Source organism: Sparus aurata, chromosome 9 (assembly GCF_900880675.1).
Source record: "Sparus aurata chromosome 9, fSpaAur1.1, whole genome shotgun sequence".
NCBI lineage: Eukaryota > Metazoa > Chordata > Actinopteri > Spariformes > Sparidae > Sparus > Sparus aurata.
The window spans coordinates 27,207,115-27,235,049 of NC_044195.1; the positions used below are offsets into that span (position 1 = coordinate 27,207,115).

General features: G+C 39.0%; 1 protein-coding gene across 7 annotated transcripts in view; it reads left to right on the forward strand.

Moving 5' to 3' along the window:
- pard3bb (par-3 family cell polarity regulator beta b) overlaps window positions 1-27,935 on the forward strand; it is a 216,853-nt gene that overhangs the window by 12,000 nt on the left and 176,918 nt on the right. For all 7 annotated transcript variants that reach the window (XM_030428573.1, XM_030428574.1, XM_030428572.1 and 4 more), the window contains one exon: window positions 1,030-1,131. In XM_030428573.1, coding sequence (XP_030284433.1) covers window positions 1,030-1,131 — 102 coding nt within the window. The remainder of the gene's footprint in view (window positions 1-1,029; window positions 1,132-27,935) is intronic.

The following is a 27,935-nucleotide window of genomic DNA, read 5'->3' on the forward strand; positions in this document are numbered from 1 at the left end:
TTCTTTATCATGTATCCATTGGGATGAATAAAATCCTGAACCATGTTTTAAATTAGTTGAAAAGACCTTTCTCCTTTATGCATTTTCGATGATCCCATCATGAGTTATTGTCTCGTCCGGCATGTCTTTTTTGTAAGAAATTTGAGGGCAGATTTTTTTTTTTATTGGTTGCAAATAATGGCATTTTTATATTCCTTTTGCACATGAAACCAGAACTGGACAATGCGACATTCACTCGCATGCACCCAGGCACCCTATTTTAGAGACCATGGCAAAATTAAGTTGTGCGACTGTTAGGTGAAAAGTTTGACAACATAACAAATGAATGTGCAAAGTGATTCAACTGACAAAGAACCAGAGGAATCTGAACTAAGAACAGCAATAACATTTGTGAAGCCTTGGGTGGCGAAATACCCTGCCAGCTTTGAGCTGTACAGAAAGTTAAACTACAAAACATGTACCACACAACCTTCAAAAAGTGACACATCGATTACACTCCACTTGACAAGTTACACAGATGTTTTTTTTGCTCTTTAATGTCACATCTTATTAATCTGATGCTAAACTGCATAGCATCTTAAATACTCAAAATATACGGTGACTATAAATTGCAACCATATTTTAACTTTGGCAACCACTTTTAAAAGTTATTGTTGAACCCTGACTGAGGAAGTCAGATGCTGCACTGTTAATTTGAAGTTGTAGATAGAAGATAAAATATTAAAAGTGAGTAGACTTATTCAAGTTGGGGAGGGTTTTCACCAGGCTGAATGATATCCTTATTTCTGATTAACAACATGCATCACACTCTGGATTGTGTTTATAAATTACAGTGAACCATTAATCTTAATTAGAGGGTGATTTAATTAAAAGAGGCTTTAATGGTGACTGACACCCGCAGCCACCGTTCAAAGATTTTTCAGATACATTTGTGTGTATACTATAAGTTTAATGGGGATATTGGTCAGCAAGTGTAAGGTTTATTCCCATATAGTTGTTCATTCACATTATTTGTGTCGTGTGATACAGGAAGGAGATTTTCTGGTTCGGACTCATCATGTTGAATACTGTGACGGGGGGATTCTGGACCCAGATGACATACTCAGTGATCTGGTGGAGGACAAGGACAAGGTAAGAATGACTTAATCTGATTGCTATATCTTAAAATCTGAAAAAGTAATCAACAAAATTGGTTGGAGAGTTTTACATCATTTAATTCCACTTCCTTTATTATAAAAGAACAGAAACTCTGAACAAGGAATTCAGTGGTTTTATTTGGCTTTAGGCTTTCCACAAACAGCCATGTCACATTTATCTTCTTAATTAATACCCGTGAAGTGAAACTAACTCGTGTGAGGTTAGACTGTAATAGACTTTAATTAAAATGGCCTGTTTCCTGGCTGACCAGCAGTAAGCAGAGTACACAGACACGCATGATGTGACTCACCAAATATCCGGCCAGGGAGTTCACAAAGGAGGAACAAGTGGTGGGCAGCTCTCGTTCTCTACACAGAGCCACAAAATCAACCATCTTTAACCCTTCCAACCTTTTGATATCTGTCATATAATGCACGTGATCCTTTTGATTTATACCTATTAATTAGTCTCGTAACCCAGTGTGCGTACATGTGCTTGTACGAAAAAAGGGGGTATCTTGTGAGTGTGTGTGTGTGTGTTCCCGCTCAAGAGTATTGAGCTGCAGTGGCCTATAAGCCACTCCTTGGATGGAATATTGCCTCACAAGCAAAATTCAAAGGGAAAAGGTTTTAACTTGCCTTCAGCGTTAGGCAGTGTCATTAGCAATTCACTTTTGGAGACTTGGCAAACTCAATCCATATACTCTCCATTCTTTTTTTGTCAGTCCCCTGAGGAACGTGTCATTTTTCATTTTCCCCTTTGGAGAATCGACTTTTATTTCATACCATTTCATAGACATCGGTGTTATAAGAATGTGATGAATGTTCTACATAAAGGGCTTTTTTAACCATGACATAGGACCTTAGATGAGTCTTAAACTTTCTCTTGGTGCCTCTCACACATTAAAACAGTATCAACATGTTTTAATGAGCCCGTGTCCTATGGTGTACTGAATATTTCATTTAGGTCACAGCTTAAAAAAAGTTAAAGAAGAAGCTACTGGCTAGAAAATATAATGTACAGTATATTTCCCTGTCCTCGGCTCGTACTGTATGCCTTTAAGGGTGTATAAATACTGCAGGATGTGTTGGAGGTTCTCTGAACTAATTAAGAACAAAGTTGCATTAGTTGGCAGTTTCTCTCGGGGCTAAAAGAACCTTTGGGAAGTAGTGAAGTGATCCCTCTCTCTCTTTCTAAACAGGACTCAGGCCTCTGTTCAGATCTTGGCTTTTAGATCTTGTGACCAAAATAACTTTCTTAGCCTGAGTCTAGCAAAATTGAAATGATTATAACCTTGTGTCATCATCTGCGTTATTGCCTTGACAAGGTTAACACAGACCTGCTGTAGAAATGTGTCTGATGAGAACTAAACAAACATGACATTTTGGAAATGTTTACATCCTTGATTGTTTTCTCTGCCGGATGAGTTTTTCCTGATGAGCTCTAAGTGTGTGTTGGGGGTTGTTACATGTCCCACTAAGCTGCAGCCCAGCAGCACCATGACTCCTCTGTGACAGGAGTAATAACAGAGTCAGGAGACCAGGAACTGACCCAGGGGATTACTATTATGAGAGCCTGTTGCCATGGTTTTGTGGAGACTTGGAGAGCAGCATGCATTGGTCTGACTGTTGCAAATTTACCCTTTGCCACCGAAAAGTTCCAGAATGGAAGGAAACAGTGCTATCTGTGGCATCTACACTACTGTCTGCTCACAATCTCACAATGCAGTGCTCTGTATTTTATAGATGCCAATTAACAGTCATGCGATGCAGTACTTTCATGCACTACACCTTTAAGGGTTTCCAGGGCAGTAGGGCAAAAAGTTGGCACAAAGCCAAATGCCCGTGCTTCCAGGAGGTACTGATTTGTGCTGTTACTATGGCGATAAAGTGTTACAGACATGCCAGTAAAAGTTATTTATAGCCCTTTTCAGACATGCACACCTTTACTTTAATGTGGCAGCAGTTCAGCTCAGTCGCTAGCATAAAATGTTTCTGCAAATCACTGATATGTTCACCTTTGTACCAGTCATAGGCTACATACCATATTGACTTTTCTACATCATGTATCGGGAGATAAATGGGATGACAGTGCAGTTACAGGCGGGAAGGCTGTCAAGCCAGTGACTTCAGTTTGATACTGAATTTAAACTTTCAAGTGTGACACTACTGGATGCTTTTCAGGAGACCCCGAGTCCATTTCCAGCCAGGCGTTTAATTAAGACCTTAGACCATCTTGTGCCTTGTTTGTGTTGACCCAAATAGATAATTGATTTATTTGATTGATTTAATGATTTTCCTAACCTTAGCTAAGTGGGTTTTGTTCCTGAACCTAATCATATCATAAGCACAGCATTATCTCAACCTAAAATAGAAAATTAAAGCCAAAGAAATGTTAAGTTGCCACCTAAGGAAATTAAGAGTTTAGTTGTATTCGTGGTTGGCATTTTAACATGTTGAACTCATATGACAATTAATGTTTGAAACGTAAATGTCTCAACAGCAGTCTTACTTGGTCAGACCCTAGTAACATTTTTGCGTCATGTCCTTGCATCACTACACACAAATCTGAAATGAATGTTGTCAGATGATCGTAAATGCTGTAGCAGCCTATGATCAAATGTCCAGAGAGTAATGGAAATGTGCATCTTGTGACAATACCGCCTCCTCAGGTCATGTAATAAACAAATGATCTCAAGCTTCATATGCAAGGGGAAAACAGTCCCTTCAGTCAGATTAGTTTGTGTCATTTAAAATGCATTTCAGTAGGTGTATCTGTAAATTGAAGCATCACTAGTAACACAGGATGAAGTTCAGCATTGACTGACTTTTTTCAATTCAGTAGTACATCCAGTCTGATGTTAGCAGGTTGCTAGCCATTCGATTGATCAGATCGAATGTCTCTTTGGCATTTACTCTCATTTAGTATGACTATTACGAGGAAGTAACAAATGTGGATCACAGCTGAGCTGACTGAGCTAAAAGCTACTTAGATCAGTGATGGTGGTGATTTAGTGCAGTCAGTTCACTTCAAACATTTTTTGAGGAAACATTAAGTTGTTATCAGAGAAGGGGAAGTATATCAGTCTGGCTTGAAGTAAAATGATCAGATAAGCGTTGGATCATTTGAATATTGGATCCAGACTTGAAGCTGGTCTAGCAGGTTTATGCATCGAGGATGAGTTAAAATGACTGTCAGCGTAAGTTTGTGTGTGTGTAGGAGGGCTGTTTGTCTCTATGTTTTGAACTCTCTCCTCATATTCTCTCAAAAAGGAGAGTAATGCTTTTTGTTAATATCCTCTGAATGCAGTGAAGCTGTACAAAACTAAAATACGTTTGCAAAAACGTAATATAAAAGCACACACATACTACAAAATACACATTTCAATACTGAGATCAAATAAAGTGCCACACAATCATTCCCCAAACACACATGCAGTGGGAGACACACACACAGAAAAATAAACCGCCCAGAATGATACCCAGAAATACACACTTCTGAGCACAGAGATTGCATATGAAATGAAAGTGTGAAATATTCATTGGATTCTGAAGCGAGGCTCTCATAGTATTACTGAGCTGAGATTAATAAATGGCTCATAATCCCAGATGAGTGTTTTACTGTAGGCAGACTCAGACTGCCTGGCTTTAGGTTTATAACCACAAAGAAAACAGAGAAGATTTTTAAAGGTCTGCTGAAGACGGAGGTCAAAAAATACAGTTTCAAAAATCCACAGCTGAAATATACCCAAGTGAGGCATTTGAAGAAGAGAAGGCTAGAATTTATGAATGGTGCGAGGAAAATCTGTGTGTGCTGTTTAAATTGAGGACGTGTCTGTATATGCCTGTATACTTGGCATATGTCAGTCTATCTAGGATAGACCGTAAAAATGCAGTAGTCTATAACAGTAATATGACAGTGTAAGGAAAACAACTATACCGTTCAAAACAGCTTGAAGTGTTATGCCAGCAAACAAAAGCACAGCAGCACAGCATGTTTATACAACACTGTTATTTTGGGAAGCAAACTTACAATTATCTTATCCTTTGTTTAATGAGAGGAGTCATGGTAATTTTATCTCTGTATCCCTTTTCTCTGTGTTTCCAGAACAGAGCCTAGCTCAAAGACTACAAGTATCCAAAGTCAAGTTTAAAAACATACATCATATTTCCGACATTAAGTAATCATGTAAATAATCATGATCTCAATATTGCCCCAAATCGTTGAACCAAGCAGCCCTACTCTTACCTCAAGGAAAATGATATGACTATAGCAGGTGAAAAATATTGTTGGGAAAATAGTTTTGTGTGTGGTGTGCATGCACGTTTACCTTTAGACCACCACCACCACCACCCACACCCCCACCTTTTTTCTCCATTACCCTAATGTCTCCCTTGCACGTTGTTTTTCAAACCCGCTCACAGCTTTATGCCAAAGAAAATGAAAAGTAAGCAGGAAGTATGGATTCCCATCAGCATTTTCTGTGTTGCTGGATGTGTAATTCCTAATGTATTTTTCCAATCTTGTAGGTATTGCAGAAACAGCCTCACAGAGACGAGGGTTTGTTTAAAAGGTTAGCTGGTAATGGAGTGAGAGGGGAGAAACACTGTTACCATGTGTGATATTGATGTTTGTTGTGGGACAATAATAACACATACTCTTGATGAATTGCACTCACACGCACGCACACACACACACACACACACACACACACACACACACACACACACACACACACACACACCATGCGTCCCTTTGCACTCATCAGTGTTAAACATAAGTATATTTTTTTCTAGCATGCATACACATGATGACAGCAAGCATCCATTTACGCTTTTCGCAACCCATATTGTGAGTTTATTAGTATGCTGTCTGTGAATTTGTGTGTTCGTATGTAGTGTATGTGCTTCGCAAACACAGCAGGCTTCATGTTATCAAGTAATGTGAAGGAGACTAATTAAAAGCTTCCAATCATCACACACTATGAAACTGCTTCAGTTGAACTTGTCTTCTTAATGCTTATTTTAACACATTCATTTAAGCAGTCACTGACACATTGCACAGCAACAAATGTCTCTAGTACCTTCATTAGTTTCAGGCAACAGATATGTTAAGTGCTGTGGACAAGGTGACAAGTCAATATCACAATATTGATACTTGATAATTTCATATATCTGATAGAAAAACTTTCCACTGTGGAAAGACACAAAGCTTCATGGGTAATTGTGCCAGTCATTGTTTATCCCATTGATAGATACATTTAGATTGGTAGCCACACAAGCAGAAAACATAGCAAACTGTATAAATCACATCCTCACTGAGATTTATATACCTTTAGCCTACAGCAGGGTTTCTTCTTGGTTCTGCTTCTAGCAAAATGGTTACATTCATGAGTGAAAGAGCTGCGCTTACTTCAAAGGCATCGTTCCCACAGCATCAATATTCATGGTCGAGGATACACCATTTATTAAGATTAAAGATAGATCTTCTTAATAAATACTCGATCAGAAACGGTTTTAGGGAGCTTCATATATTCTTGTCATATTTTAATGATTGACACTGTACTGCACTGTAACTTTCTTTTATCCCTCTCCTGATCTGCGCATCAATAATGTCGTCACAGATTAATTTCTTATGTTAACAAATCTGGCATGAACATCAAGAAAGAAGGGATTGATCTCTGATTGTTCCTGTTGTTCTCCAGTGGGCACCTTCTCAGTGATGTTGAACTCGGTTAGGCCCTACAATCCCACAATAGTGCGATTTCCTGTAGAACTGTTTGTAAATTGCCTCGTTAATCCTGTTAAAATGCACTTTGAATTGATCAAAGTTGAAGTACGTCTGGCGATTATACTGTCTGGCTGGCTGATGAGACGAAACAACCTTAAAAAGTCTGACTTGGAGACGTTAAGATGGACAGTTGGTGGACTCGAGCCAACTCAGTGGGGAGTGCTTTTTGTGTGTGTGTGTGTGTGTGTGTGTGTGTGTGTGTGTGTGTGTGTGTGTGTGTGTGTGTGTGTGTGTGTGTGTGTCCAGTTTTCCTGTCAGCCAAAACCATTTGCTGGATAAGACAAAGAGGCCAACAGTTCATCTCTCAGTGTTATTAACATTTGATTAATGCTGTCATTTTCTTTCTGTCTTTACTTTCTTTTTTGTCAATCTGATTTCCTTGTCTCTTTTTTCCTGGCCCATGTTGCCATCACACTTGGGGGTCGGACAGCACAGTGGGGACAGACAGACAACCAGACTGGCATTCATATAGACGGCCCCTGTGGTGTTGGCATACTGACCAAAGAAGTAATATGGCTTTAAAATGTGCAAGAAGATAAACTTTGTATTTATATTTTATAATAATCTGCCTCGGAAATGTATTTGGTTCTAAATAAAGTTATTTCATTTTGAACGTCTTACTCTATCCTACATTTTAGTCAAAGGTGAGATATGGATCCAAAAATTGGCAGTTGTTCATGTCTGAATATCTTCATTATTCTATTTTGATTAAAAAAATCTCCTTTACCTCTCTAACAACTCTAATCCTCTCTTAGGAATGATTTATCTGCCAGTTAAACCTAAATAATTAAAGCAATCTAAGGTCGCTACAATACCAGAATCATTAACAGAGAAGCCAAATCTCTAATAATCCGGAAATTATGCAGAGCATGTTCCTTGTTATAGGCCGACTCTTCCCTTCCTTCTGTGCTCTCTAATTCTGCAGTTTTCCTTCTCCACGATCATCAAAACTGTGCTGATCGCTGGTGAAAAACACAAGCTGCTGCTGCTAACAGATGCAGCTCTGTCAAACTCGCTAATTTGTTTCTGTCTCTGTGTTTAAGCGCTGCCTTTGTAACTTACAGCATTCATGCACATTAATGCTATATTTGCTCGACGTGATGGTTCTTGCTACTAATCAATCAATTAGGGGCTCACAAAAAATATTTATTTAGCAAGTGTAAGTGAGAAATGTTAATGACGTGCACACACACAGACACAAACACTCACGCACAGCAAAAATAATTTGGCCGGGGGAATGTATGTGTTGCATCATTTACGGATTGATTGCTGTCATCACTGAGTATGTGAACTCGTTAAAAGCGTTTACAACGGAGCTGGAATGTAATCGCTTAGGCATTCATCATTATGGATAGTTTTAGTTTAACTTTTTATAAGGCAATTAACTGTGGTGCTAATAGCTTCATTTAGTTGAAAACACATCTATTAAGTTCTAATACAGTTTTTTGTTTTGTATGGGAGGTATTTTAGCCAGTTAATTTAATGTTTTGTGTGCTAGTATCTTGACATATTCCTTAGCTATGTATATGTATGTTTCATTGTATCCTGGAGCAAGGATAAGTGTGAGAGTAGTATGATAATGGAAATGATGTGAACCAAAAAGGTAAATAAAAGAAAGAAGTAAAGGAGAATAAACTGTAAAATTTGGGATGGTAGGCCTGGGGAAATGTTGTTGCTCTGAGGGGCTTATTACATTGTAATTTCACACTTCAAGTCTGTTTTCTTCCATTTTATGTGCACATTTGCACGCATGTATTGGACCCTGAGTGCTGCCAAAACACAGGTGACCTACACTCAATGCTTTGTCTGATTGCGTCCTGCGTGGACACAGGGGCTGCTGCTGCTGTGCTGATAACATGCTGTTCGAGTTTTGCCTCCTGTGTCGGGATGACGTTAGTTACCTCAGCAGGTATGCCTGGTTGAAGAAATGACTGACCTCTTTCTGGTAACAGAGGTCTGAAATTTTACACAGTCGGCAGATATTGTTGAAGTGTGAAGAGAAAAAGGTTTTGAAAGGCCTTGTAAATGCATGAGACATATAGGAATGACCGATGTTTTTGATTGAACTTGTCAAAAAATTGTATATACAACCCTGATTGCAAACCAACAACATTCACGTTGTTGAAAAAGTGGTGAATCTCGCCCTTGTCTTGCTTGTAAAAGACTGAGCCATTTGAAAGGAGTGTAACAATCCATCAATCAGATTTGTCGATGTAATGATTTACGATTTTACGTAAAAATATCGATCCACATCATCATGTCTGGGTTATGCTGTTATTTTGAAATTCCCCAGGTACGTTTGCATCACCTTTTCCAACTAAGTGCACCTCCTCTGTTAATGTTTTATCAGTGATAGTGCCAGGCGGGTAGTGGCAAGCTGCCAAAAAAGATGATGAGGATATTTACTCCCCTCTCTGGAATAAATCATCAGTGTTAAACTGCTACATGTTCTTGTTGTTAAGTCGTGTTTTATGTATGTTAGTGGAGTTAGTTTAAGTAAACTTTATTAACATAGCTGCATGTAATTACTTTGGTGTTATTTTCTTCGTGGCAAAAAGCGAAAATGAAAGTGGTGGCAGCTTCTTCTCTGACTGTTAAATGGGTATGTGATATTATCTCATATTGATAGCACATCCCTAATTTGAATTGTATCAAAATGGTATATTGACAGACTTTGTGACAATTCCACTGTCATGCTATATTATCACCCGTTGACAATAAACCTGTTTACCTGTGGAATATTCTAAACAGCTGTTATCATGTTGCCTATATCAAAGCCACGGTAAGCACATATTTATAAAAATCAATAAAGGTTAAACATTATATATATATTGTTTTTGTACTGCTTGGCAAAGGTTAGCAAATGATCACATTATTTATTTATTTTTTTGCTCTTTTGGAAATGGGGGATGTGCATGTATGTTGTTTAAACAGTGACTAGATGGGTGAGCATAAACTTGGGAGGAATAGAGAAAAATGGATGTGTGATGAACATCTGATAAGCAAGGATGGCTGAAGCAATGGAGTTCAGGTGAAGACAGAAATGCAAGACAAGGAAAGCCTTGGTAGAGACGGGGAGGGTGGGTTTTGGCGTTCAAAGTACCAAAAGAGGTCCTTATGCAGTGAAGGTGAATAATAGAAAAAGCTTGTACAGTATCTGAGCCTGCTCTCCAGCTTTCAAACCTTTTTTCAGTTCTCCTCCTCCTCAACTCTTCATCCAGCTCTCCTACTACTCCACATGCCTATCCTCTTGTTCTCTCTCCTACCTTTTATCTCTTTCTCCTTCTCTTTTCTTTCCCCTGTCCCCTACTCACCAGCCTCACTTCGTCATTTCGAGAAGCAAAACACAAGCCAGTGAGAATGAGGCAGTTATGACCCTGTTGGAAAGGTTATTATGCATAATGCCCCATAATCCTCCTCTACAGTTTTCATCATAAATGACATGTACATTAAGTCAGTGCAATAAATATATATACGTGCTGACAGAGACGTCCTGACATTGTGTGAAGAACACCAGCTTCTGCTAGGCACATGCACACACACACATGCACACACACATGCACACACACATGCACAAAGCTGTTTTTAAAGCATTGATTAGTAAAGATGGTGCAGTTGTAATGTGATTATTTATAGCTGCTTATTCTGGCATGACATGATAATGAAGACAATAGACACCAGACAGTATTCGATTGGATTCTACAGCATACTGTATAAGTTACACATTTGTGCATTGAGGTAGTTGATGATAATTTTCTTCAGGGCTTTAAATGTGTGCGTGTGTGTTGCCAGTTAACACGTCGATATTAATCGAACCGTGACTGAGATCAAAACAATTAGACGTGAAAGGGATTTGGAAAAAACATGCAGACATATTGAGGAGCAGCAGTTTGTGTGCCTCTGACACAGTCCTCATTTAATCACAACATTTTAATCCCAGGCAGTTTAACAAACCACGCAGACAGGCATCCAACATATATCTTTGTTCACCTTGAAGCTATGTCTTGAGCTTAATAATTACATTAGGCATGTGTTAAGTATTTGATAAATGCTGATTATTTGTTTGTAGCCTTGCCAGTATCTTTAAGTCTTTCTGGCATTATTTTCCTGAGCAGCTTTTAATTCACATTTTATTAAAATACCAATTTTAGCATGCTCCTGCAGTTTTAAGTTTATATTTACATGGAAAGCAAATAGTTGGCACCATATGTCTGTAGTGGGCCCGTCTGTATGCATGTCTTCTTGTACCACTGTGAGAGTATCCCTTCTTACCTCTTCTTTGAGTGGCTGCTTTGTTATCTCAAGTTCCTGGGGTTGACAGGGCTTGACCCCAGGCTTAGTCCATCTAATGAAAAGCTTTTCTATTCAAGTGTGTGTTCGAGTGGGTTCTCTGTTGATGTTTTATTTGGCCGGCACCTTTATTTTGCTTTGATTATAGATTACAGTTTTCAATTTTTGTAACCAATGAAAATAACACATCAGTCACTTGGAACTACAAGTATATCTTAAAAAGGGGCTTGTGTATGTGCCTGAACTTGAATCTCACCACCAGCTTTGAACTAAATAACATTTTTTAAAATCTGCTTTGCCATCAGAAAAGAACATTGTATTTATATGCCGACTACGCTCTGTTTTTTTGTTTTTATTAATTTAGGATAACAATTTTATTGTATTTTAAAGAAGAGATAAGTGTCGACAATCCTTTGAAAGCATATTGTATTCTTCGTAACCATTTTATCTTTGTAACTGTTTTATTGTTTAAGAATTATGTTATGTTTTATATCATATATCTTAAGTGAGGGTGATGCTTCGCTGTTTTGTTGTATTACACGTTAACATTTGAGTCTTAACTTTTTAAATCTGTATTCATTTAGGCATGCTGCTTTTCTTTATATGTATGTCAAAAAGTTTATTTGACCATAAGTTTAATTGAGGTTTATGAACTACATGGGACTTCCCTAGACCTAAGAGTAATGAATAAATGTTCATTGAAAATACATGGTGAAAACACTCTCTCTGTGTAATTCTCTTTTGACAGGTTTTCCTAATCATATCTATCAATAGATAGATTGAGGGCAACTGAATTCAGACATTGTTTACCTTTAAAAGTGTGCAGACATTGCAGCTTGCAAGGGTTAAGTGAATGAGCTGGAAGGACAAACATACACAGTATGACACATGCCCACACACATACACAATGGTCATGTTATACTAACAGTATTATAGCCACCTTTGCCCCTTCAGCCCTCCATATGAAGTGGCCAACATGGGGAGAATAATATTGACCTTCCACTAAAGAAAGCAGTGCGGCTTATTGCTTCCACACATAGCACTGGTTTTCTTTACTGGATTTCTTGGTGTGTAGGTGTGTGCATGTGTGTATATGTCGTATTTCTTGGGGTGTAGCCTTGGTGGCAATTGAAAAGGTGGGTAAGTGTGAATTGTTCACTGGTCTTTGTCTGTCTCTGAGAGGGTTATTCTGGTCGTTTCAAACCTGGACCCAATTTCACAGGTTGTGGTGTGTAAATGATTCATACTTACAGAAGGTTTTGAAGTCAGTCCGGTAGATCACCTTAGCTGGTAGTGGCAAGATGGCTGTAATGGCAGCAATCCTTTGGGGCAACCAGAATTTCCCTTTTAAGGGATAAACATTTTGGCTTTAAAGAAATGATACAAGTAATTTATAAAAGGTTCAGACAAGGAATGCAGAGCGACAGAACTGAGGTTTAACTCTCTAGCCAACACATTTTTAAAGCTGATTTTATATTGCCAATGTGGCCACACAAGTTGTTTTCAGGACTGAATTTATTTGATCTTCCTAGTCCTTCAAAGGGGTACAAGAGCTATAAAGTGTCCTGCCCGTCCACTGTACGTGCGACTCAGGTGTCATTCCTTTGTCATTTTCTTTATGTTGCCTGACATTTATCATTATATAATAATCACATGTTTTAGCTTTCATTGATGGTAACGTGTATATGGCAGTCCTTGAGAAGGGTAGTGTGACCATAAACCCTACCTTTCTGAAGGAGCTGAGGTATCTGCTATCAACTGAATTGTGAATTATATGTGATGAGGCTATGGCCTCATTGGTAAATTGCAGTGCACTGACACATATATCAGTCTACAGTGACAGTCAACATATATTATAATAGCACCCTTTCCTGTATGTGCATACTGTATGTACGTGTGTCACTGAATTATCAGCTTTTAGTGATATGTGACTCACTAGGTTATATGTTCAGAATTGATTTACAGCATCAGTCTGTGTCATGAATGTCCTCCTCTGTGTTTTCCAAAGGATAAAAGGGTATATATTCATTATTGTTGATTGAACAAGGATCCAGTATGAAACATAAAACAATGATGTGATTGTGTTTGAGTGTTCCGGGGTGTGCGATGCAGTCAGAGCAAGGTAGTGCCTTTTTAAAAATCTTAATTGTCACTAAACTCTATTTGAGATTTCACCATGTGTCCGTTTAATCATGCGTGTATTTTAGGTGTGGCTATAAGTGTGTGCAGTGAACTCTTTATGTGTGTTCTGAGTGTATCATCTGTCAAAATGCTGCTGACAGAAGCATTTTCCATCTGTATGTCTGTCTCTTTTACACAAAGACACCCAGACGGATGTAACTCATCAAGAACACAAAGACTGCAAGCGTAACCTTTAATGCTGCACAGCCTCATATGTTACAGACATGTCACGTTTCACTTGATCACACACACAGATGGGTAATTCAATATTATAACTCGTGTGGCACATTTTGAATAGGTTCGTAATGTTCCATTAGTTTGATTGCTTACAACCTGTCACACATGATGAGTAGAAACAATAAAATCGCAAAAACGCAATTAAATGGCTGTTTTTATGTTGTAATTTAATGGTTTAATTTTAATATAGCTCGTTTACGGCACAAGTGACGTGAGTAGATTGTTTCACTTAGATACAGATACATGGAGATGAAAAAGTCCATACACAAATATACTTCTACTGCTACCACACACACACACATACATACACCCTCGCACTCTTTAAAAGCAGTGAAGTGGAATAATGGACAAGGCGATGGAAAAGTGGGGAGATTTTATCATTCACACTCTCTTAACCACAAGCCATCTGCTAAACGCACGCATTCTTGTCGTTGTTTCTGTGGGTGTGTGTAGGCATGTCTGCTTTTGCACACACAACGGCATGTGAATGGATCAGCCTGATTTCTTAAAGGCTTGGACGAACACTCATCACGTTAAACTGGCTGATGCAGTCAGTTAGTCAGCGCAGTCTCTCAACTAGTAATTAATGCCAGTATCGAATATTTTTACAAATGTTCAATCAGTTGTTTAGTCTATAAAATGGTCATTGCAATTTCCCAGGGGCCAAAGTGACACCTTTAAATTGCTTCTTTTGTCCAACCAACTGACGAACCCTAAAGACTTTTCATTTACAAACATCAATCACAAAGAAAACCAGGAAGTCCTTACATTAAAGAACCAGCAAATGTTTGTTTTATTTATTTTTCATGCAATATATCAATCGATTATCAATTAACGAAGTATTGCAGCTGTTATATCAGAATTGTATATCTTCTCTTTAACAAAGTAATAGAAAACAGAAAACATGCAAGATATATGATATATACCTTAAGTGTGTTGATAACAGTCAGTAAAGAGCAGTATTTGTTGCAGGAAACATCAACATTTTTGTTAATTTCTCAGGGAATGATGGATGTTGATCAAGAAAATCTGGTGTATTTTGGTATCTAGTATCTCTGAGTGAGAACAATTTTGGTTAGGATTCATGGGGGTGTATAATTTAGAGTGACACAGGGCCAACAAGTTTTATATTGGATTAGGATTAAGTAAATTAAAAGGTACTGTTGGGTCTTGGGGAGGTACAGTATATGCTCTGCTGAGTGCCATTTGACTTTGTTGTTGTAGCATCAAGGAGCTAATTGCAAAAGATAAAAAAAAGTATTGACCTACGGAAAATTAACTGAAAGAAAAAAATAATTATTCAACAAATAATTAAGAATGTCAAGATAATCTAAACAGCCTTAAACATCACATGAACCAATGTTTAAGATACATGGGGCTCCACTACATGAGTTTGTAATTGATTGAAATGTTTCCTAAAGCTCCACCAGACATGGCTCATTAATCATTATCTCTGTTACGTAGAGAGGTTGTTCATCATGACAGGATAAAGAAGAGATGGCATTGAGAGCTCGCCATAATGAACCTAAATGCTTCCTCTCACCTTCACCTCGTCCCTGTGCTCCACCTCAACTCTGCTTATTGACAGCAGTTACCATCTCTACACTCATTCGCTCCGTCTCCCATATCTTTGCTTTCCTGGCTGTGCTGCTTTAGCTTTTCTCTTTCATATATTTTCATCGGGCACAGCTCTTCTTCCAACATGTCCGTTTACCTCTACCAGTACTTAGTGATGCTGTGGCCTCCACCCCTCCGCTTCCTCTCGCCCCTTTCCTTCCCCTCCACCACACGCCTCTTTCTTTGGCTCTTTTCTCTAATGAATCCAATCATTTTTGAGTCACACCTCAGTGTGCACATGTGTTTGTGTGGACTCATGGCAGATACAGACGTGATCCAGACCTGATACATATGTTGACCCTTAGCCAGGAACCAGGGGGGTTAATTGAGCAATGGCGAGAGAGAGAGAGAGAGAGAGGGAGAGAGAGGGAGAGAGAGGGAGAGAGAGAGAGAGAGGGGAGAGAGAGAGAGAGAGAGAGAGAGAGAGAGTTAAGAGAGCGAGAACGAGGCGGATAGGTGCAATTTGTAAGAGCGTATGAAAAGAGGAGAAGCAGGAGGGTGCAAGAGAGAAAGAGGTTAATTGCTGGAGTGAATAAAATGAAAGACAGGTGGAGGCTGGTAATTAAAGAATTGAGGAAGCTACGGTGAAATAAAGACAAATGTGGGGTTAATGCTGACGGTGTGTGAGATGGGCACGAGGTGACAGCATGAGGCAGCCAACCAGCAGGATACGGAAGATTGATTTTAAGTGATAGTGAAGGGGTTAACAGAGTGATTGAAATGAAACAAAGAGAGAGGCAGAGAGGGTGAAAGAGAAAGGGTTAATTATGAATATGATAAACGATGAAGCCTGTAGTCTTCATGGACCTTGGCTGTTAATTAAGAAAACACAGCTGCACCTGGGACCCACCTAGAATAGATGGATACACGGTACGGCATGAAATTGTTTGTGTGTGTGTGTGTTACTAATTGTTATTGTTATGAAGTCCACCTCCTCATGGATTCATCGTGCTGATGAATTATCTTAATGAAGTGCCTGAATGTGGGGTTCGTAAGGGGTGTGCTGACTAAATGACCAGATGACTACGGATCGGTCCATGTGTGTGGGCACACACAGGAAAATCAAGTGTAATGGACGAAAAGGGAAAAGCAGAGGAGTGGACTAGGAGCTGACATTTTGAGCACCCATTCACTGCTATTTATTTCCAGCCTGTCTGTTCCCTTTTTGGTTCTCTTTTCTCTGCTTACAAGAAGTTTGACAAACTTGTAGGACTTAATCGCATTTTTAGGGATTTAGAAAAGAAGCTTTGTGTTCAGATTGATGGTTTGGCATTACTCATACTGTATTAGACATTTTAGAGGGTTCGGAAAACACAGTGTTGGCTTGGAATCATGAGGCCGAGGCAGCACATCAATCTGTGCTATTGCTTTCAGTCAGAAAAAAATAGTTTATTATTATTATATGTACACGAGATAAGGAAGGAATATGAAGTGAAAATAGTTTCTTCATAAAAGGTTTACTGATTCAAATATGCAGTTTTAGCTTTGTAAAGAATATTTTGATAATTATCAGGATAACATCGAGAATTGCAATTATTTTGTCCGAGTCCTAAAACGAATATTTCAAATTGTCTTAAACCTACATATATCATTAATTCATGTCTAACTACACCATGACATGAATAAATTGGTTAAAAAAAATGATACATAAGTAGGTAAGTGTTCCAAATAAATGGTCTAAAAGGCCTTTCACAATGCAGCAATAAAAAATTATGATGGATGATGTCTTCGTTAGGGATGTCAGTATTCGGAATTTGAGCTACCAATGTCACCGAGCTTCTTGGGTTCGCCTAGGTGGGCAGGTTCAATCTGAAAATAGCAAACAGGACATGGAGACATAATGTTAGTACATTGAGCGGCAACACATTTATTTACATTTCTGGGAGGACACACTTTTTTTTTGCTCTCCAGTGGGATGCTTTTTAAATCTGCTTGTTACGATGGTAACAAAAATGATGGCGTCCAAAATTCTTCATAGATAGGTCAAATAATTAATTGCTTTTGAAATGAGAAGAAATCATTTGATAATAATTATTTGGTGTTTGAAAAAAGTCAAATCAAATGAGAATATGAATGTAAAGAGATTTGCACAGATATAAAACATTGTTTAAATCCCTTGCATGGAACCTCTGACGCTCTGCCAGTCTCATCCTGTAGTTCATTGTGGTTACACTGAGACAGCATAATTTGATGCTTGATCTAATGACTTAAAAGCCTCAAGTCATATCCATGCAAGCGTTTGAACGTTATTTGCATTTTGCTACAACAGACCTCATGAAACTTCATCTAGAGACTTTTGCAGCTGTGATTTTTGCAGTTTGAAATGTGTATTAAGGTGGATTGTCCCTTTAAGTACACATCGTTTAGTGTCAAGATGGATTTGATTCATGGTCTTGTGAATAGAAGATATGATCTGTTAGGAAGATTAATGTAATCACTCTGTGTTGGCTATGAGCTTTACTCTTCACCTCAATCATAGAAGTGTTAGAAGGACCACCTCTCGTGTCAACCTTTTAAAAAGAGAAGCAGTCTGTGATGTGTGTGTGTGCTTTGTAGGCACTGCATGTGCATGTGTTCAGGACAGATTTATGTGTGTTTTCATCACGCACACAAAGCTAGCAGCAGTTAGCAGGAAGATTTACATACATTGACAGAGTAATGCGCTGGGCGGTGAGAGCTTTATAAAGAGTGAACCTGTCCCTGAATGTGTGTGAGTGATGATAACAGGCTCATTTAATTGCCCAACCCCTACACACACACACACTCACACACACACACACACACACACACACACACACACACACACACACACACACACACACACACACAGATCATCAGTTCACTGCGTAGGCGTCACATTATATCTGTCATTCACCTTGAGGAGGTGTAGGTAAGACAGTGTGATGGAAAGGGTTGGAGAAGGGAAGTAAAAGAGTACAAAATCAGTCAGCAAGAGAGAGAAATGGAGCCAAGAGGTCAGAGGCTGTTTGCATTAACTTTTTAATAGCTTTCACTTTCGGTAAACAGTTGGAAATTCAGTTAAAGAAGTATTTCACCGCAGGAAAGATTGCCCTAAAACTCGGCTGTTTCGTAGAAGAAAGATGCCAGGTATTTTAAAAATTGGTTCAACATGACCAGACAAAACGGAGACAAAGTTCTTTTGCTAAAAAAAATTTGAAAACCTACAACAACTGAATTTAATGCGTCGCACTGGACCAATGAACATTCCTACTGATTGATGATGGGCAGTGCATGGTTTTGGCTCATCGTCTGGCTTGAAACAGGAAACATCAAGACTGGTAACAAACACAATAGTGTGTTAACAAAACAATACAATATGTTTCTGAAACTGTTTTAGGCAAGAAATAGACAAGGATGAGTTTTTTCAGCCTCTGTTTTCACAATACAGCGACAATATGGCAGCCAGCACCAGATCCCAGACACTCTTTCTTGCAGCTAAACAGTATGCTTAAATATAATTGTGATACATTTCAAGGTGAGAGGTAGAAAGTGCAGTGACAGACTATTGGTTTATAGTTCATTAGCGCTGTGTAGTTTGAAAGTTTAATGGGAGTTTGGTGAGATGCCCCCCTCTCTCTTGTTCTGACTGTACTCTGTGTGTCCTTGGATGTGGGCATACGAAAACGGAAGTGCAATCTGTACATCTGCCATATGACCCGTTTAAGTCAGTTAGTGGATTTTTTAAAAATCCTTTGTTTACCTTTGTTCAGTTGCATATACTGCCAACATTGTAGTGATACAAATCTGGATGAGATTCAGCAAAGTTCCCTTTTGAACCTAAACCGAGTGTAATGTTTGTCAGCTGCATCCTGGCAAGACGTTGGCACAAAATTCCTAGTTTTACACTTGTATGTATGTATCAATATCGAAAGAAACCCTGCCTGACTCTGTTGTTGGATACACTCAGCTGCAACATCTTTCCATTGGAAATCAGACATAGAAGTAAAGGTTGTCTTTTGTGGACTTGAGGACCACTTTAGAAATAACATTGGCTTTCTATGAAGACTCATGAGCCAGAAATACTAAAAAACAGACAGTGAATGAGGTTCATTTTTGTCTCAGGCTTGCGAGGAGGTGAGCTATATAGCTTTTTAAATTACAACCAGATATTCAAACTGGGCTCATGCATAGAGCTTATAGTTATTGGTAATACGTTTCATGTTAATTTAACATAATCTATCTCTATCTCCAAAGTGATATAGAAACAACTTTTTTTTGGCTGAACAAGCATGGAGAAAAATGTTTTCTGTGTTTTTGTATATTTGTTTAATAGGAATGATAGCATGTCATACATGTGCATGAAGTCACTCACATTACCATTAAACCTTATCTCCCTCTTTCTCTTTCCTTGCACTGAGTCACAGACACACACACTTTATAATGGGAGCATCTGCAGACACTAATGAATGGACTGAGTGGAGCTACACAGCCCCACATAGGACGAGATCCTTCCAATCAGGAAGATAATTTAGGTCAAACTTAAGGTCACAAAATTGTTGCCAACAGCCTATAATTCTCATCGTGAAACACTTCATTTTGTAATTGCCCCATCTGCACAATTTATTTTGATGCCAAGTCATCCTATTTAGCTTTGGCAGAAAAACATTTGCTTGAGATGTGAACCCCACACAAATTCAAAGATGTAAAAGACTGGAATTCTTCCCTTAACATAAATTACAATTTAAAAGCTACAAAAAGAACACAATGGTCAGAGGGAAATTTAGTTAGACACACCACTGTACATTGTAAAACATACACAAACAATTAGTTTGACTTGTCTGTCCGCTCCAGTGTGTCAAAAATGATGTTGCATAGTGAAACTAAAGGACTGGTCATTTCACAAATCTACACTAAATCCTAACATGCAGTAAGTCACATGTCTGTATTCTGGCTGATGTCGAACAGTCATCAAAGTAGCTGTGTATTTAGTTGTGTGCCATTAATCAAATAGCTGTGGTATAAAGATATGATAATAATTGACATTATCCAACACATCCAACAGACAAAATTGACTCTGTGATGCCCTTATAATCAATACTGTCTTTATAAACAAAAAAATCTTCGACATAGCTTCACAAGATCAGCCTCTGTTTAGAAGACACAGATTAAACAGGAAGCTGCTTCAGGATGATGTATTAAATTGTCTTTTTATTTTTTTTACTTCACAGAAGTGGTTGATTTGATTGATAAAGTCATTCCTTTCTTGGGTAGATATAGTTGTGATGTATTTATTTTTGTATATGTTTTTGTGTGTGCTGGTTTGAGGTCAAATCTATTGTTCTCATTCATCTCTGAAGCAGAGAAACTGACTTGGGGTCAGAAAACAAGCTTCAACAATTAACCCCATAATCCCCAAAGTGGTCACAGATTATAGGCATGTGAATGGCATAAGAGGCAATCCTCTGTTCTAAAAAGGGAACAGAAACCTTCCACCAAACATGTTTTAAGGGTTTTTTTAAACTTTAAAGTTACAAGTAACGGGATTATTAAGGATTTATAAAAAACAAATTGTAATCAAAAAATGTTTTTGTTTTTTCACTGGAAAAGAACGAATGAAGTGTGTGCTAGAAGATGTGATACAATCGATTCTCTTAATTCTTCTGTGCTTCTGTGTGTATGTGCATGGATGTGTGTGCACTGATCCAGGTTCAGGACTGTCAGCTGACAGTTATTACTGCTAAGCATTTTGACATGTTAATCCTCTGATAATCACCATCAGTGTGAAACTGCGTGCACGTATGTGAGAGAGAACGTGGTGTGTATGGGTGTGTGTGTAGCCTAATCAGTCACATCTGACAGACAGCAAATCCTACTTCAAAAGCCACTCAGACATCCATTGTTATGTGGAGAGCCAATTGAATGAGATAAGATGTTGGAGAGAAAGGAGAAGAGGAAGGAGAGCAGGGCTGGATAAATGAGCCATCAGGGGATGTGAGAGACTAAACCTTGACGATGGTTTGAACACTATCAACTTCTAAAGGTTATATGCATTTTGCTTTGTCATCAATAAATCATTAACATTTTAGACATTACTGTTATTATGCACACAGTTGAATATTCCATTCCTTTTACATTTGGCAGTCGCCTCATGTGCAACGCAGGGTCTGTAAAAGATGTTTTTTCTGGGTTTGGTTGTGGGAATGCATTCAGAATACCAAAGCGTGCTGTTTTGGAATGACAGATTCAGCAATCCCATATTGGTGTAACACTGAGGTGTTTGGGCTGCCTGCTCCACCAGGTGAGCTGACAGGGCAACCCATCTTTCCATTCTATATGTATATGACACTTAGAGTGCTTAAAATGTTGATGCAACAATCTGACTGACACCCAGATTGGCAAAGGGCACAGATTTGCGGAACTTGGACATAAAAAAATCTGTTTTCTTTCCTCCCTCTTTCCAGAGAGCAGTGTACAAAACATTCAGGGAGTAGCTCTAAGCTGGCACTGACTCCTACTTTTGCTGGTTTTTATCTGTGTTTTTGTGCAGTAATCAGAAAAACTCCACTCAGTTTTTGGATGAGGAAACTTTTGAAATAAAAGGTGTGCCAATTTCTGTAGGCTATAGTTGTTATTTCAATACATCTGACACATTTGAATCAACATTTAGGAGAATATGATTAGATACTTGGACTCATATCAGATCAATCCATCCCTGGTTTCTGATGTTTGGTCTAACCCATTTATATAAATGTGTTTACACTAAGTATTAGCACCTTGCCGTTGTCTAGTAACTTCCGGTCTCTCTGATCCACTATATGTGGAATTGGACATAACTTTAAAAACAGCCACATTTTTGTAATTTCCATTTTTTAAGAGAGGATTTCATTAGCTGAAGAGAATGAATCCAAATGCCATTTCCTTTTGACGCTTTGCCTAAATTTGTGAATAATTTGTCCACCAAAAACTGATTTAAGACTCCCTTCCTCCCAGTGGGTGGATCCTGTGCAGTTTCCTTTTGGTTAATAGGCTCCCCTGGTTTATGAGTAGTGTCGTTCAGACTGCTACTGGTGGATCATTGAGAATATGGCCTGCACAGAATGTGTCCATCTGTGCCACTGTGTGTCTCCATAATGCTGTTCCATATGGCCAAGTGTGGTCTACACACAGCCTCAGGGAGGTTTGTGGTAGATAGTTAACGCACACACGCTTGAAGAAACAGATATTCTTCCTCACGCACAAGCATACATACATACTGTATATGTGTGAAGACACAAGCACATGAAAAAAAACATGCACATGCATGCAATATGACTGCAGGCCAGTACACACACTATCTGCATGACTGGGCAAACAGAAGTTGTCATTATGTTTTGGCTGAGCGACAAACACTGAAGTGTCCTAAGTTCACAAAGTCACTGAACAGTTGTACCGCTGCTGCTGATGAAGGATGTGCGAGTTTTGACAGCTGAATTCGTTTCTGCTTTCTCTATCTCTCAAAAATACGTTTATATTATGTCTTTCTTATCTTGCTCTCTACTGTGTGTGTGTGTGTGTGGCAGTGTGTACTGTATGCCTGTGACTCTCTCTCTCTGTCGTTCTGTCTTTATGTCTGTGTTTCTCATTCTTCACAGTATTTCTGTCCCCCATTAATCTTTTTCCTTCTGTCTGTCTTGTCTGGATTTCTCATGCTCTACTGAGAGGTGCGGTGACTGGAGATCAATAGAGGGTCACACACACACAAACACTTCAAACTGCTGAGCAGGTGAATTTCATTCATCCATATTCTCCATACGGAGACAGCACCGTCCTGATTATCGATTACCACGGCGATGGATCGACTTCAGCAGAGGTCATAGTCAGAGATGTGTGGGTTTTTGTGTGAATATTTGTGTCCCTGTCCTTTTGTGCAGTGTATATTGGAATGCTTTAACAGTGTGTAATTTTTTTTTATAAATATGTTGTTGCTGATGTCTGACTCCGTGGAGATTGCAAAACAGAATAGAACAAGAGAGAAAGGGATAGAAAAAACATGAAGGGAAAAAATAGCGAGATTAAAAGTATCGAGACTGAGAGAGTGAGCGCGGGTGTATCACATTCATGTTTTAATCGATAAGCCCTTTGTTGCTTTGTGGGTGTATCCAATAGAGCAAAGTGCTGGAACATGATGATTTACATCAGCTGATTTGTAAGGAACCACTGCAACTCAGAGGGGAGAGGAGGACAAAAAGGAGAAGGAAGAGCAGGTGAAGGAGAGAAAATAGCTGCAAAAGGAAGAAAGGTAAATGAGAGGAAGCAGAATACGAAGACAGGAGGCAACCGGAGAAGAGGAAATGCAGGAGAAGGGAGGGGAAAGGAGAGGAAGCTAAAGAGAGGAGGCAAAGTGAAGCCAGAGGGGAAAACAGGGCTAAGCAGGAATATTTGCTGATGAAAGACGAAAAGGCCAACTTTTCCATAGCCTAGCAGAGAAGAGCTGACCTGCCTCGGGGTTCATTCAAATTCTCTTTGTGATCTGCACAATTATTTTCATAGGCATCACACAGAAATGTGCAAGGCTTTTTAGAAATTGCTCCCCATGCTGGCATTACAGAGTGCCTGTGTGCCTGCCTGAGTGACCTTATCTTACTAGCCCTGCACTGACTTCTTTTATGGCCTCACCACAAAGAGCTGCTTTAAAATTATGTCATGAGACATAAAAATGCCTTTTTCTTACTCTGGCATTACATCAAAAGGGGAGAGGGGAGTGATGACATGCTCATAGAAGGCGTCTCACTGGGCTTGTGTAGTGTAGAAACATAATTCAAAAACACACAAAGGGTAGAGTTCAAATCATTCTGCATACCAACGGGCATGCATTCATTGTTTTTTTCCATATAGCTTTTCTTCCCTGTGAGCTGAAAGAGACAGATAATAACAAAGTAATTGAAGCACTTTGTCTTCTGCTTTCTTTGCTTCTCACAGGCAGAACACTGTTCTTTTGTCAAGATAGGAAACACATCTATGACACATAACAGTATGTTAAGGGGCCAACTGGAGGAGCTGCAGGGGGAGGGGGGGCACTTCAGATGCAGCTTCTGTTGTGTAGAGCTAGGTGGTGCTGTCAGTCTATGCACTGTCATAGTGTGTGTATGCGTATGTGTGTATGTGTGAGTGTGTGTGTGTGCGTGTCACTGAGTGATCAAACCTGGTCCCTTTCTTATGAGGAACAGTTGCTTCAGAGGAAGTGCTTTGTAATTTTGAACCTGGAAGACACATGTATTAATCCTGAATTTATTGTCGTACTCAGATCATTGGAGATCATTAATAACATTCCTCTTTAATGAAAAAGCAACACGAAAAGCTGAAATAGCACAGTTGGCAGTAAATTAGCATATTTGCAGAAAATTCTTATTTTAGCACACCATCTTGCCTTCACCCAATCTTCTAGTGTATCACTTAGAAGCAATTGAACCGGTTGTAAAATAATCTACATTAGACATCATGACCTGCACACCCATTCCACGTATGATGAACAGCTGCCTTTATGTGTGGCCACCTCACCTAAGAGTATGGTGATGGATTGATCATCGTGAGGGATGTTGCTGACTGGATAAGATGCTGAAGTACACACGTGGACACACACACGTACACAAACTTGAACACCATTGATTTTTTTATGGTAAGTGGTCATGAGTGGAAATCAAAGTTCAGTGGTGAATAGATAGATTAAGCATATTTAAAGATTGTTTTTTGTGTATGTGAGAGAGAGTGTGTGTGTGTGTGTGTGTGTGTGTGTGTATGTGTGTGTGTGTGAGCAGTGTATATGCTCATGCATTTGACTGATTGTTGCTTCATATTGATCCCCTCTGAGCTAATCAATCAGAACCTAATCGACCCGATTATAAAGAGTATGATGTGCGAAAAGCTGGTTGTGTATGTGCGTGTGTGTCTGTGTGTGCACGCTGTTATGCACTTAGATCCTGAACTGCAATTAATCTACCTACCAATTTCATGCGCTCTTTTAATTTTAATAAAAGGAAAGGCACCAACTCTGCACTTCTGCCATCCGCTTTCTCACACACACACACAAATAGAGGCACACACACACTTTCTGAGACGCTGAGCCGTGCACACAGGAGCATGCACATGCTGTTGGTTATTATTTTGTGTATCATGTGCAGCTCACTGAAATATTACTGTTTATTGGTGAGTAAGCCTTGATTGAAGATTTGAATGGCCATGTGGTCTTCCTGCCACTTTAAAATCAACTGCAAAATTAGTGCTGTTTGCAGACTTCTCATGTTTAGATTTTATCAGCGGGAGTTAATGAATGTTAATTAAGTGAATTAGCTAAACTTCAGAAATAACGGGGGGCTCTGATAAATCGCGTTGGCATTTCTAAAGATAGCAACTGGATTATGTCTTATGATGTATGTTGCTGTAGATAAAAAAAAAATCTAGCATTGAGTGGATTTATGAAACATTTGTAATACTTGATTTTACAAGCAGTTGAGACTGACTACACTGGACCAGTGCCACAAGAATTGGCACATTTGTTTTGGTTGAATTGTTTGATTTTGGCTTGTTGGATCTGGCCTTTCATTGATCCACGCTCTCAGGTCAGGTAGTCACACACGAGGGAGTTACTTCCACTAGCCTTCACTCGTCTTACCTAACTTGTGTAATCCGTGTATTGATTACATGTTATTGATAAATATAGCTAGTGGAGAAGGGATGAAGAGAGAGAGCTTAGAAGTAACCTTTGGGGCAAAGATTTGAACCTCTGTGTGTGCTTTTTAATTAGGGCTGACCCAAATGATTTGGAGCCTCGACGTTGCAGCCAAAACGAGACAAATATCTGATGAAGAGAGCGAGGAATGGCGTTTTTCTGAATACCTGCGTGAATAAAAATCAACAAGGGAGCTGCATGCATCTGCAGCTCACTTGTGTGGCTGATATCTCCCCTCTGTTTCTTGTCTCTCATCAGACTCAACTACCTGAAATACTAAAACATAGCAAAGTATATGGGTACATAACAGCCCCACCTCCGCACTGTTGAAGCTTCAGATATTTGCATGTTATTCTCATTGAAGCCCCCAGCTGATATCTGAGACAGCTCTAGTTTTCATGAAATTATTCCATACCTGACAACCAAATAGGTCATGGACATATGTGTAAGTTGGTAAAGCATATAAGGACTCAATAAATCCAAAACTTTCTCAGATTGGGACTCATTTGTTGTGTATTTATACAATTGTTTGGCCATAAAATCACATTTAAAAGGATTTAGAATCGTAAGGATAGTAACATATCATGATAACATTTAGTGTTGGTGGAGTGATGCTGTGAGTATGGACATCTTTATAGGCTGTGGTCAACCCCAACGATGTCATCTATACTGCTGAGGTATCTTTAAGATAGACACTCCTGGTCACCTGGCTACAGAATTATCATTTGTGCTTGAACCTAACCTCTGACCTTCCCAAGGGTTTGGGAAAGAAACATATCTCAACAAAATGACACAACAAAACACTTTCAAAGGATTTGTAGAATCGTCAGTCAAACCCAAATGAAGAGAAAGTGAAGCCCGATTCCTTCAGATGATTAAGTCAGATGCATTTATGAGCTCAAGTATTCAGCTTCTCTCATGGATAAAGGCATTTCTACATGAAGTTGTCAGTAACACGATCAAAGTTAAATGTGTGTTTTGACAGGAAGCTGAAACTGAAAAACAGAAAACAAAATCAGACGTTTATTAGCATCTCTGCGTCTGTCGAGATTGTTGACAGGATAGCTGATGAGAAGGTTAAATGTTACATATAATAACATGACGGAGACGCACATTGGTGTGAGTGCTCGAAAAAAGTAACGATTAATGTATTCCTTAAAGACTGAATAACATTTGCTGTCTACTGTACCTATAAACATCTTGTGAGCTTACAATAAAGCTTTGCCAGACTAAAAAGGCTGTGGTGCAAGAGGGACAGAGACAGAAATTGGCAGCATTTAACTTTATTTGGCTGAAAATGGACAGATCATTGCACTGCCACTTGTTACTGTGACACTCTCAGACAATCTCGAGTCTCAGGTTTGCTTTTTTGCTCTTACTCTCTGCCGAAGGTTTTTTACAGTACAGCAAATCTGTCAGTCCCCCTCATTATTATCATTATAATCCTCTCCGAGCTTCTGTCTCTCACATGCTCAACGGTCGTGTCTCGCCTTTTCTCTCTTTATGCAGTCTCACCTTTTATGTCTCTATCACCCCTCTCTTCGCTCTCCCTCTCATGCTCAGGCTGCGGTGTCATTTTGTTTGGCAGGTCTTTGAGTTCCCTGTCGAAGAGAACAGAGGCAAAGTCCTCCCCTCTCTCATCTGGCTGTCTTTCCTTGTCTTTCCACCTCTGCTTTTTAAAAGACTCAGCAAGCCTATGTTGAATTTGTCTACCCATTTTTCTTCCTGTCATTCTTTCAGATGTTCTTTTTAAAGAATCTCTGCCAACCCTGTGTGTGTGTGTGTGTGTGTGTGTGTGTGTGTGTTTATCTCGAAGCTATTAGTCTTGTTCTGCTCTCCCTAACTGGCAGATTTTACTGAAACTGGTTAAGAATGTAAGCCATTTTTTTTATTTTGTATGTTTTTATCATCTTCCCATCTCCACCCTTCGTCCTGTATGCTAGAATTTCCTCTCTGCAGGTGGCTGCTGGACAGTAGTTGTAAAATGTTTTCACTAAAGCAGCTTGACAGAAAAGTG